The 13,507-nt window shown below is 34.9% G+C and overlaps 1 protein-coding gene across 4 annotated transcripts in view; it reads left to right on the top strand.

Annotated features, from left to right (window-relative positions):
* rsh (Rap GTPase activating protein radish) overlaps window positions 1-4,454 on the top strand; it is a 319,148-nt gene extending 314,694 nt beyond the window's left edge. For all 4 annotated transcript variants that reach the window (XM_089734679.1, XM_089734678.1, XM_089734681.1 and 1 more), the window contains 4 exons: window positions 381-532; window positions 1,254-1,366; window positions 2,035-2,217; window positions 3,650-4,454. In XM_089734679.1, the coding sequence (XP_089590805.1) occupies window positions 381-532; window positions 1,254-1,366; window positions 2,035-2,217; window positions 3,650-4,165 (964 nt within the window). In that variant the 3' untranslated portion in view covers window positions 4,166-4,454. The remainder of the gene's footprint in view (window positions 1-380; window positions 533-1,253; window positions 1,367-2,034; window positions 2,218-3,649) is intronic.
* The last annotated feature ends 9,053 nt before the right edge of the window (window positions 4,455-13,507 follow it).

Here is a 13,507-nt window from a genome sequence, read left to right as displayed (position 1 = left end):
CTGGAGCCCATAGACATCAACAACGTAAATGCGCCACCCACCTTGAGACATAAGTTCTAAGGTCTCAAGTATAGTTACAACAGCTGCCCCACCCTTCAAACCGAAACGCATTACTGCTTCACGGCAGAAATAGGCAGGGTGGTGGTACCTACCCGTGCGGACTCACAAGAGGTCCTACCACCAGTAATTACGCAAATTACAATTTTGCGGGTTTTATTTTTATTACACGATGTTATTCCTTCACCGTGGAAGTCAATCGTGAACATTTGTTGAGTACGTATTTTATTATAAAAACTGGTACGCGCGCGCGTGGTGAATTGGTGAATGCGGGCGTGCCCTGTACAATGCATGACTCGTACAAGTGATGTTTAATATTTCAGGCCAAAAAGCGTGCCAAGTTCCCCGATGGTAAAGCGCGCGTTCTCCCGCCTCGGTACCATCACGGCGGGCTGGGGACGATCCATCAGGAAACAACACTCGCAACTAAATGCTGATGACAAAAAAAGATGGGCCAGTTCCCAAGATTGCTCCAGTAATTATATTTTGTTTAATTAGTTTATCTAGAGAATATAAATACTGTAACGGCCATTTTTATCTTATATGTAGTGTATGTATAACATTAATAATTAATTCACAGTTGGGCATTACTATACTTAGTTATCGCCCACAAACGTGCATTAATTGAGCCCAATCAAAGTTTTGTGCGAATGCTAACGATAAATACTTGCAGATACGGACATACACTGATAAAATTCAGTAAATTAAAAATTGAAATTTTAATTTAAAAAACTTTTATGAATGAATATTTTCAAACTATTGTATTAACTCCTCATAGTTAAAAATACACATATATTGAGATTATTCATTTCTAATTTATGCACACAATGAAATACGATATTTGAACGTTAATAAATTAAAATAAGAATATTTAAATCTATATGCTTCACATAGAATTTTATTTTTTATTACTATTTTTATTTATTAATCTTCTATATTAGCCGACTTCACCTATTAGGTATATAGCTCTAATAAAGAAAAAAGAAAAAAAAAAGAAATCTTCTATAGTCACTCCTTAATTTTATCCAATAAAAGGTACGAAATTTGATGTTCACGTAATAATCCATGCCTGTCTTTAGAGTTACAGTAACAAATGTTTGAACGTACCGTAATTCTAATTTACTGTAAATTATACCGAGGAACATTAAACAAATAAATAAATATGATCATAATAGCCTCGCAATACTATGTTTCAGATAAGGAAGGAAAAGAAAAGGAAAAAGAGAAGAACGCAGCTCTAGCAGTACCCAGGCTATCTGTATGCGCAGACGCGCAAAAAGTGGACCGAGCGAAATTAGCACAAACTGAGGTAAATTAAGAAACAGGTATCTCATTTAATAAGCTGCTAGGATTTTATTGTATTTTAATTATTACACTAAATGGCCATACAAGCCCATCCATTTGATTGTATTTCTAATGAAATGCGTACTTAACAAAAAAAAACCAAAACGCAAAATTATAATTACTGGTGGTAGGACCTCTTGTAAGTTCGCACGGGTAGGTACCACCACCCTGCCTATTTCTGCCGTGAAGCAATGATGCGTTTCGGTTTGAAAGATAGGGCTGTTGTACTATAAAAACTGAGACTTTAGAAGTGATATCTTAAGGTAGGTGGCGGTATTTACGTTGTAGATGTCTATGAGCTCAGGTAACTACTTAACACCAGGTAGTCCGTGAGCTCGTCCACCTCCCTAAGCAATAAAAAAGGCCCACCTGGTCTTGCATTCAATTCATGAAAGTATATTCGATTCTATCAAAACTCCATATAATTAACGTCATAATTATTATGACTATTATACAATTAGTGTAGGCATGCCTGCCACATTATTGTTTGGTTACCGTCGCACAATACTGACAATACTAGCCAAATCATTTCCCTTCAACAAAGATTCTTTTAAATCAACTTTATAAAATATAAACAAAAAAACTCTAGTCATCAATTTACGAATGCATATTTAAATTTGTCTTAAATTTCAGTTCTCTATTATCGAGTTCGATCCGGATACATTCCGCATTCTCCTGGACTACTTGCACACGGGTAGTTGTCCTCTAACCTGCGCGTCGATCCCGGGACTGATCTGCGCTGCGGAACACTACGACCTTCCTGAACTGCTGCAGGCCTGCTTCCATCACGCGAAGCAATTCCTCAGGATAGAAGTGGTCAGTATAATGTGTGAGTCCGCACGGGTAGGTACCACCACCCTGCCTATAGCCGTGAAGCAGTAATGCGTTTCGGTTTGAAGGGTGGGGCACCCGTTGTAACTATACTTGAGACCTTAGAACTTATATCTCAAGGTGGGGGCGCATTTACGTTATAGATGTCTATGGGTTCCAGTAACCACTTAACACCAGGTGTGCTGTGAGCTCGTCCACACATCTAAGCAATAAAAATTTTTTAAAAAATAATGTGACTACGTTAAGCCATTTACAATAATCTGTGCTAAGGTTTTTTGTAGGTATGATGATCCTGGAATATTAGGTAATTACAGTACTCCGTAGACTTTACAATGTAAATGCCGCCACGCACCTTGAGAGACGAGATGGAACTCTCAATTACCTATTGCTTGATGGCTGTCCAAGCCGTACCGCTTTTGGTAACCTAAGCACGCGGGCTTACAATACCATAGCACCAGTATTTACTAAAAGCTATGAAATTTGCTGGTTCGATTTTTATTACACGATGTTATTTCTTCACCGTGGTAATCATGATATGGGGCATGCCTCACACTCGATCCTCCGAACCGAATGGTAAACAGTCGATGTCGCCCTAAAGACGTCATTTCGGTTCCTCCCGATCCACTAACGGTGCTTTTAGGTACCTCAAGCACCGGTCACCGTGCTTGTTGAAACCGTCACTTGCGACGAGTTCGGCAAGTAATTTAACCCATAGACATAGCCCACTGAGTTTCTCACCGGATCTTTTCAGTGAGTCGCGTTTCTTATCCGGTGGTAGATTCTGCGAAGCACTGCTCTTGGTAGGGCTAGTGTTAGCAACGTTCTCAGGTTAGAGCCCCGTGAGCTCACCTGCTCGCTCGGTTGCGCTGCATCGCCTCTCAAGACTACCAGCGTAGGTAGAAAAAAAAGTAGTAATCGTTTGTGAACATTTCGTCTTCTGGCATTAAAACTGTATAATCTCAAAACTTTCTAGTTTTACAGGAGAGTGTTTTAATTTTTTTTTACATGTGATATTTTTAATATTGTTAATCATCTTTGCAACATTTATTTTTTATTTTTTCCAGTTACATTATCTGTCTATTAAAGTGGGATAAAATTATGTAGTAATTTTGTTAATAGTAGTAAAAATATAGGTAAACTAAAAAAAAACTAAAATTAACTACGCTCTTTTGACAGTATTTATGAAAAAAATACTGGTGATACCAAATGATTCCGCATATTAACTCAATTTCGAATATTTTTGGAAATTGTACACTTTTAATGAAAAAAGACGATTTTTTTTAAGCTCGTACATTTTATTATGAAAAAAAAAACGCATCTATTATCGCATATATAACTATTTTTGAAACCCTATACAAGAATGTTGGTCTTCTTGGTCTTAAATTATACATAATAATATAATGTATTTATTTTACAGGTGTGCACTATGCTGATATCTTTAGAAAATTATTATTGGCGATACACTTCAGCATCTGAATTGGTAAACATGATTCTTGCTTTCATCGAACAGCGCGCGTACGCCCTTTTCCAGACATCAGAGTTCCTCAATCTCTCCGAGTCTATGGTGCAAATGATCATGTGCCGCAACCTAGAAGTGCCCGAAGTAAGGAAATTCGAAGCCATGCTCGGCTGGGCCAAAAACAAAATCAAAGCAAAGTCCGCCAACAAGACTGACGCCAAAAATGAATTTAAATGCATAATGGAGAGGCTGGCACGAGACTTGAAGCTGTACAGGATTTCACCACAAGAGCTGATCAAAGTGGTGCTCCCATCGAAGGCTATAAAGAACGAACAAATCCTCGAGACGCTGATGTACCAGGCCAACTCCGGGATGTACCGGATCCAGGACAGCTACATCGAGGCCTGCCAGCAACGCTTGCAGAAGCAGGACTCGAGGTTCTCGGAGTTTGAGAGTTTCGACTACGGCATTTAACTTGGAGCTGTGAGGCATATCAGTGTATTAGGTAGATATGAGCGATCACGCCGAGCCCTTCTCTATATGGTACGTTGACGCCTTCTAAAGTATTAAAGTATTATTGTTGTAGATCAGCGGTCGGGAATCGGAGTAAATTACCCCAAATGGGGTAAAATGAAATTTTGGGGGGGAAAAATGAAACTTTTGTGAGTAAAAAGTATATATTGAAGTGAAACTTCTTTAGAATCGTTGTGATTTCAGACTCGATGAAAGGAAATGAAATGAAACGAAAAAATTTTTTTTTTTTCAAAATTATTATTAGGGCTGTGAAAGATGCTAAAAAAAGCGATTTCGCTTTTTTTGTTCTTCGTCATGGGGTAATATCAACTTACACAAAAATATTTTCAGGTAATAATTCAAAAAGTTCCCCGACCGCTGTTGTAGATGTACTAAAATACTAGTAGAGATGCGAGAAACATTTGTACACTTCTCGTAAACGTATTCCTTGTTGTTATTCATTGATACCTATATATTTTTTACATCTAGCTAGATGTGTTCAGCATAATCATCTATATTTTTGGTACAAAAAATTTGCATCGTAATATTCAGCCAAAACTATGTGTAATCTATTATGTAACTAAATGTTGTATATGTCGATGTATCTATTACACGTGTGTCCCTCTCTGTGATCCGCTAAGTAGGTATATTTTCTAACTTTTAAATTAGTAAGTATTATTTAGTACACTTTAAACCTTTATATATATATATATATACATATATGTATTACATTACGTAAACACGACACTGTCGGTAACTGTCGCATATGGTTAAAAACTGTATAAACCTTTCTAAATAAGATTTTGAAGTATTTATACCTAATTAAAATGAAAACGTTTATAAAAATAATCGATTAAAACACTTTATTCGTGTATTTATTTTTTTGTGATGGAAACAATTTATTGAACAGCGCTACAATATCTTATCATGACTTATCGATCGTTGCAGTCCACTTTTGTATGTGTAAGAAACGTGAACCAACCAGCTAATGAGAGAGAAACGTGTAAGTACTGTTCTAAAATTGCAACCATAGTACTAAAATTAATGAAAAGTTAAATCTATATTGTTGAAGAAGCTCGCCGGAGCACTAAATTTAAAATAACTTACTTACTAGCTAAAATTACGAATAAGAATATTTGGAAACACAAAGCTGCCTCAATATTATTAAAATCTAAGCATCTGATATCCGTTGATCTCTTATTTTATTTATCACTATACTTTTAACTAAATTTATTGTTTATAAAAAGGATCTTTCATATTTTCTGCACTTAATAACTAATGTGTATAATCAAAATGCTTTAAGTATTGTGTTGTATCATATTATGTACCAATGATATACGCTAGAAATACGGGCCACTAATTTCCGAGATATTTCAAATCGAACAATAAAATCAAACTATTCATTGAGCTACACTTCTTTCGATCTTGTCTACGTCACAATCGATCGTTCTCATTAAATACTATCAAAATTTAATCAATGATATGAAGATAATCTATTAGGGCCTGACCACATCCACGCGACACAAGGCAACGCCGCGCCCTTATGTTATTTAAGCCATACTAGACAATACGATTATATGAGGCGTAATGCTTTTTTTTATTGCCCTTGTAGGCAGTCGAGCATACGGCCCACCTGATGGTGAGTGGTTACCGTCACCCATGGACTTCTGTAATGCTAGGGGCAGAACCAAACCGCTGCCTACCGTTAAGTACTCTCCACAGGCCTCGTTTGAAGAAGGATATGTCATAGCGCTCGGGAAACACCGTGGAAGAGAGCTCATTCCAAAGCCAGATGGTACGTGCAATTACCGCTTAAATTACAATGCTTGAAAACATACTGTCAGTACATAATTTCAGTAGTTAAATAATATGGTATCGTATCTATGAGAAACGCGTAAGTACGCGGACGTAGTCTCGCTGTTTGATCAAAAGTTCAAATTTAACCGCGGTTTGACTTCTTTTTTTGTTCTTATGATGTAGCGACATCATTCCACCTTGTATTCAGTATGTTGTTTTTGACAAACGATAGAACTCCGGATAATTTGGTGAAAATATTCATTTGTATGTGATTACTTGAACCACGATAATGTTTTTTATTGCTTTTTGGATAGATCATTTAGCAATTTGCATGTTGCTCAGCCGTTACCGGAGCCCATAGAAACCTATAAACATATGTCCTGAAGGTTCAAAGTCGTGCGATTATAATGTTTCGAAGTCGGTACATTTTTTTATTTATTAATAATGTATCAAACATACACACAAACACACGGATGACTTCCATAACGCAAAATAAAAATAGTGTTACAACTTGTATTTTAAAATGTTGGTGAATCGACACCTACTATCTTTATAACATATAAACGACCTTCCCATATCTACCGCTAAACAGTAGCGCGCTCCCAAATTAATGGGTATTTAAACGGCAATTAATAAATATTAATTTACCATAATAAATTTATGAGGGCTAAGGCCTTATGTTCTCGTGACTATGAGCTCTCGTGGCCATTACACACCCGGTCAGGCTTAGTCATACACTCGACGACTGCGGTAAAATTATAAAATATAAATAATATTACAACGAATAATAATAATATGGTGATTGAGCGACGGCCCGAGCCACGCAACTTTTTTTTTTATTGCCCTTGTAGGCAGACGCGCATATGGTCCACTTGATGGTGAGTGTTTACCGTCGCCCATGGACTTCAGCAATGCCAGGGGCAGAGCCAAGCCACTGCCTACCGCATATTTGTCTTTGGTTAATCAAATATGTGTGTTTAATCCACCACACCCAAATATGTGTGTTGTCCATTGAATATTATAATCTAATACAGATCTGTGCCGTACTAAGCATATAATTAATTATTATTTAAAAAAATCTTAATATCGCCATATACTGATTTGTAGGTACAAAAAATTTCAATATCTTATAACACTTTTAGCGTGCATCAGAGGTACTTTATAAGAGTCTATTGTGCAGTCTGTTTCTAGGATAAATTTTAACCTAACTTATGATGATGGACGTACAGACTGCATAGCTATAGTTTATTATATATTATTATACTTATATGTAATTTAGAATTGTTGAGTCGACCTCTTGATAGGTAAATGTTTACTTTGTATTGAACGTGAAATATGTAATGTTATTAATGTGAACATTTTCTGAACCAAATGTTTTAGGATGGTTAAGATCTAAGTATTTAGTCGTGTTTGCCCAAACAAAGACCTGTTTCACCGAAATATATGCTATGAATTTTAAATGTAATTGACGTGATGATTAATTGTTGTGGATATAATCGTTCTTTATATCACTTCCGAGTCGATGTAAATAATGGTAGTTACTTCAAAATTTGACCCTTATCTGTTAAATTAGACGTCATGAAAGCTAGGTTAATTACTTAATAATATCAAGCTCTATGTAGCAGTATACCAATTTATTTGTTGTTTATTGTAGGTCAATAATATTTTTCTGCACAGAACAATATACCAAACCAACACCTTTAAATATGTTTATTGTATTAAATAATTATTAATACTTACAGTGTTTATTCAAATAAAAAAAAACATTAATATTAGATGAAAGCTCTTGTGAATGTGAAGCGGGTCTTTAAACTTACATGGATCATTTACATTTAGGTGTTGAAAAAATTACGTAGCCTAAAAATTATAATGTTTATAACACTGAAAAATGAAACAAGCAAACGTTGAATTGTTCGTAATTTTTACACTTTTTAAACTATACAAAGAGGTTATTAAATTTTCAAAGTGAAATCGTTTCGTTCGCCATGTTTTGCTCAAAGCTTGTAAAATTCTATAAATGAAAATTAATACGAAATTGGGTGTCACATAAAAAAAGAAATGTGTGGTGTCGTGGGACAACGGATAGGAACGAAGTTTCTTACAATAAAAATATTAATTTTAAGTTCTATTCGAGGTATAAAGAAAATAAAACTGGAGGTTTCGCAACAAACCACGGTCATTCGGTAACCTGCGAACTTATTGTGGTACACTTCATTCACGGTTGTTTGCATAAGAGTTAGTGTATTGCGCAAACGAACGCTCTGAGATTGTGTTAAAATCGAAAATATGTTATTTTTTGTACGTTATTACAAAGTTAAGTCGTACACTGTGCGCATCACTAATAAAAATCTTACGTTACGGACGTTTTTTTCCGGTTAGGGTACCCCTCCGCATCGTCCCATAAGGAACTTCGTTCCAAAAAAATGTATTGCATGCGAATATTTTGTGTCACGTTATGAGTTTACTTATATAATAATACTCATACGTATGCTGTGTGTTTAGGTTTAATTTGTAGTAACACCAAAATTATTAATAGACGTGAAAAGCTCTATGAAGTTCAAATAAGTTTTCTATTCCAAAATTTTAACCTTCCTGTGATCGTGAGTGTTGCTATAAGTATGTTAATACGTGGAATCTTGAGATATATATCTAACTATAACTGTTATTTTGCATGAGCAAGATTAATATCCAAAAAAATATATTATGTGGTCAATAAAATGTTTGTGTATTTATTGTTGAAATTATTTAAATATAATTTTACCATTCATATTTCCTAACAAGAAGAAATAACTTACTTACACTGAAATGTTTCTATAAACAGACCAAAATTAATTTTTGATTCTCCCAAGCGCGAACCCTAAGTGTTAGTACAAAACTAATCGACCGCCCATAACTCACCCCATTTAATACTTACTTAAACTATTAATTTTAAAGTTTGTATGTTTCATATTATTATTACTCAATTATGTAAAATAACTGAACGAATTTGCATGAAAACTTCGCACAAAGATAGCTTAGTAACTGGATCATTACATTACCCGGACAATACCGGGCTTGTCTTCTATCTAGAGACCTTGAAAATACACTAACAACGAATGAAGCTTTAACGTGCAATATTTGTAGCATCCACTCTCCAACCAATAAAACTGGCGTGAACTAATAATTGATCGTTACTGTCTCAAATGATTCCAAATATATCATTTTAATACGCTTTTATTAGCTTCAGACGTATGTATGCTAGCATGTATATAACGGAATCTTTGAACTTGATTTTGACCCCCTTCAAAACGTCGGATTAACTCGAAATTTGGCATACTTATTAAGGACCAATGAAAATTCAGAATTTTAAAAAAATATTGAAAGAACTGAAATTCAACTAAAAAATGAATATGAATTGTAAATATTTTATGAACAGATATAAATAGAAGGGTTATTTTGATAATATCCTGAAAAGCACCCCACGCTTTTTTTCAATAAAATATTTTTTTTTTACACTATTTTTAATTCAAATTTATTAAAATTTATTTTCTATTTTTTAGTTGAATTTTCTATCAAAACGTATTATTTAGTTTTTTAAACTATTATTTATTTAGATTTTTTTTTTTTTTTTTTTTTTCCTACCTAAGCTGAGAGCCTTGAGAGGCTATGTCAGCGTAACCCTAACTTTTGTAGGTGAGCTCACGGGGCTCAAACCTGATGACGTTGCTAACACGAACCCTAGCAAGAGTCGTGCTTCGCAGAATCTACCACCGGATCGGAAACGCGACCCACTGAGAAGATCCGGCGAGAAACTCAGTGGGCTGTGTCTGAGAGTTAATTTACTCGTCGAGCCCTTCGTCGCAAGCGACGGGTTCGACGAGAACGGTGACCGGTGCTTGAATTACCTAAAAGCACCGTTAGTGGATCGGGCGGATCCGAGATGACGTGTTTTGGGCGACGTCGACTGCTTTCCATTCTGTCCGCAGGATCGGGAATGTAGTTACCGGCAGCCACGATGAGAGGGTTCTCGTGTCGTGCCGCTTTATCGAAGTGGCGCATGGACGCCGACTGCAGATACTTACTGATGGACTCTAAGTCCAGGTCGTCATGGAGGTCGACGTTCCTGACGAACCACGGGGCTCCGACGGCTATCCTGCAAAAACGGGATTGAATAATTTGGAATGACTTTAAGTGAGTGCGGGCCGCGTGAGCGAACACTACACTTGCATAGGTCATGACGGGGCGTATGCAAGTTTTGTAGAGTGTCACCTTATTTCTAAGGGATATTTAGATTTGCTAAAGAGTACATAAATATTCAAGCTCGTAAGGAAAAACTTCTGAAGTTTACATCAGCGCTAGATAGATGGCGGTGTATGACTTTCCTAAATGTTCCGGTAATTTTTTTATGTCAGAAAAGATAGTAAAACATTAATTCATTTTTAATGATTTTAAGCACTTCGCTAGGAAATTTTATAAGGTACATAGTTCAAATTAATTTGAAAATAAGGACAAGGAAAGGAAAGATAAAGAGCAAGGAATAAAGAGATGAACATCCTACGTGCAGTGCGCATGCGTCATTTTGTTCATCATGTCAAACACAACAGCAAATTCCATTTTCATAGAAACCATTTTTGTGTGAAGAAGACCAAAATTGACATTTAAATGTCGTCCAGTGTGCTTACACTATCCAAAAAGTTAAAAAACGCGCGTTTTTTAACTTTCTCGATAGTGTAAGAGTTAAGCCAATTATGTATGCAGCTGGAACAGCGCCCCTAACGGCAAACGGAGGCAAACGATCCCATTCCATACAAATATGTATGAGCTAACTTTTACGCTATCGAGAACGTTAAAGAACTCGCACTAAGCACACAGAATGATATTATGTCGTTTTGCTCATATCAGTCCGACTACTACCAAGTGCATCCAAATGATTCATATGGTCGTTGTCATTTGCATATTACCAACCCCACCAAGTTTTCTAGAACTTCGGTCTTATTCGTTATCGAAAGGATTAAAAATATTATTGTTAATTGTAAATACTGGATAATTCGTACGTACGTTGGGCTACCTAATATGTGCATATTCTGCATCAATGATATTTCTCAGTACGTACAGCACGCGAGGCCGCTAGTAACTACTAGGTTACAATATTTCATAAAGTTAGTTCAGTTATTGTCATAACTATGCATTTACGTTTCAAGACACATTTAATTCTACATTATCAGTTCCAAGTTTGATCAAATTGCGGGGGAAAGTTCATTGACTGGAACAAAATCGGTAGATGATAGCTATGCGTGGGTGGGCATTTCTGGCAAAAATCCAACCGTGAAATAAAAATCATAGATCGTGAAATTTCGCAGATAACATCATTCTTAAGGCAAAAAAATCTCGTTAAATGTAAATATTTTAAAATGGTAATAATTCCCTTCCGTACTTGAAAGGCACATTAATAGACGAGCAGCGTTAGCTCAATAGTCATCAGACAGAAACACAAGTTAGTATCAATATACCTTTACTCGACAAAATACTTAAATCATGAAATGTATAATCGATATTAGAAGAGTTGTTTTCAAATTTGGGGCCAAAAGCGAGTTATTGGATTTAATTCTTATAACCTTAATGTTACCGTAATTTGAAGTAGGTACAATAAATTTGTTGTCATGACAACAGGCACATGGCCCTTCCTATCTAATATATAAAATTCTCGTATCACGGGGTGCGTGATTGAACTCCTCCGGAACGGCTCGACTGATTTTCGTGAATCTCAGCGTGCATATCGGCCAGGGTGAAGAATCGGACAACATCTATTTTTCATCCCCCTAAATCTTAAGGGTGGTGGTACACCCCAAAATTTTTTATTTTATTTTTTAGACAAAAATTTTTGTTTTAATTTTTTTATGATACAGCATACAAAAATACATACAACCCTAAATGTTCACCTCTCTACGATCAACCCTTATTTTTTATTTGTTAATTAAAAACTTTAATTTTTTTTGCAAGAATTTTGTTTTTATTTTTATTTTGTCATGAATTAAAATAAAAAATCTGATGTTACTCTCAATTTTTCATCCCTCTATGATCAACCCCTATTTTTCATTTGTTAATTATAAATTTTAATTTTTTTTGCAAGATTTTATTTTTATTTTGTCATTACTTAAAATAAAAAAATTCATATTCCTCTAATTTTCACTCTTATATGATCAACCCCTGTTTTTCCATCCCGATTTTAATTTTTTTTATTCTATGCACAGATCCGCAATAAGGTTGCAAGATGGCAACCAAATATTATTATATAATTGTAGTACGATAAATTCTTATTCAGAGTTTAAAATTTCAAGTTCCTTTAATTATGTTTTTTTTTTAATTCAATTGATCTCCCACCCTCGCCGGTCGACTACTGATCAACTATCAATCGATCAGTTATCCCCGCCAGGTGTCACCACTCATCCAGCAAACATCACGTAGTAGGGATGGGGACGAAGCCGGTCTCCTGTCTTACTCACTATACATTTTTCAGCCATGTTTTTTTGGTTTTATTTGTGTATCAATCGTAGCAGTGACTGTTATACCTATTATTTTAATTTTTCTGTGCAACTCTCATGTTAATTTTACTGTCATCGTAAAATTATCATTAATTTCCAGTGCAATAATTATTTATTTACAATCTTATATATAAAATTCTCATGTCACAATGTTAGTTACCATACTCCTCTGAAACGGTTTTGACCGATTTTTATGAAATTTTATATGCAAGTTCACTAGGTCTGAGAATCGGCTACAATCTATTTTTCATACCCCTAAGTGATAAGGGTTGTCCACCCCTAACATTTATTTTTATTTTTGGACATTTACTAACCGTTCACAGCGCTACATGCCTTTACCACATCCTTACACACAATAAGTAACTTTTTTTTCTACACTAGAAATTCCCTAGAAATCTTATTTAATGTGCCAAAACAACGTTTGCCGCGTCAGCTAGTATCTGTATAACTATATACTACTCCAAATCTTATTCGTTATAACTGGTTCGAAATTCATATTCTAACTTGTTTGCTATTTTTCCAGTAATGCATGTTGAAATTCGGCAATTTTATTTAATCAGTATTAAGATACAATAATAAAGGAAAACTAACTGGATATTAGAACATTATTAAAAACAAAAGAAGTACGATTTCTAAGCTTTTAAAAAGGTTCCTATTTAAATTGTCATCCGTGTTGGCGTTATCAAATGCGTAAAATGAAAAATATAAATGAATACATATTTTATAATATTAACTATTATATAATATCTATAAGCAAAAACTTTGTATCCCTTTTTACGAAAATTGCGCGTACGGAGGAATATGAAATTTCCCAAATTTATTTTGCATAAAAAAAAATAAAAAATCATTACACACACTACTATGTATTTGACACAACACAATATATTATTACACACATATTTATTTATTGTCAAACTTTTGTTTTTATTTAAAGTCTGTGATCAAATTGAGAATAGAGTAATATTGTTTATCTTATTATTTGTCT

This window comes from Bombyx mandarina, chromosome 18 (genome assembly GCF_030267445.1).
Source record: "Bombyx mandarina strain Sakado chromosome 18, ASM3026744v2".
NCBI classification, from domain to species: domain Eukaryota; kingdom Metazoa; phylum Arthropoda; class Insecta; order Lepidoptera; family Bombycidae; genus Bombyx; species Bombyx mandarina.
This window is presented reverse-complemented; position numbering and strand designations above follow the sequence as displayed.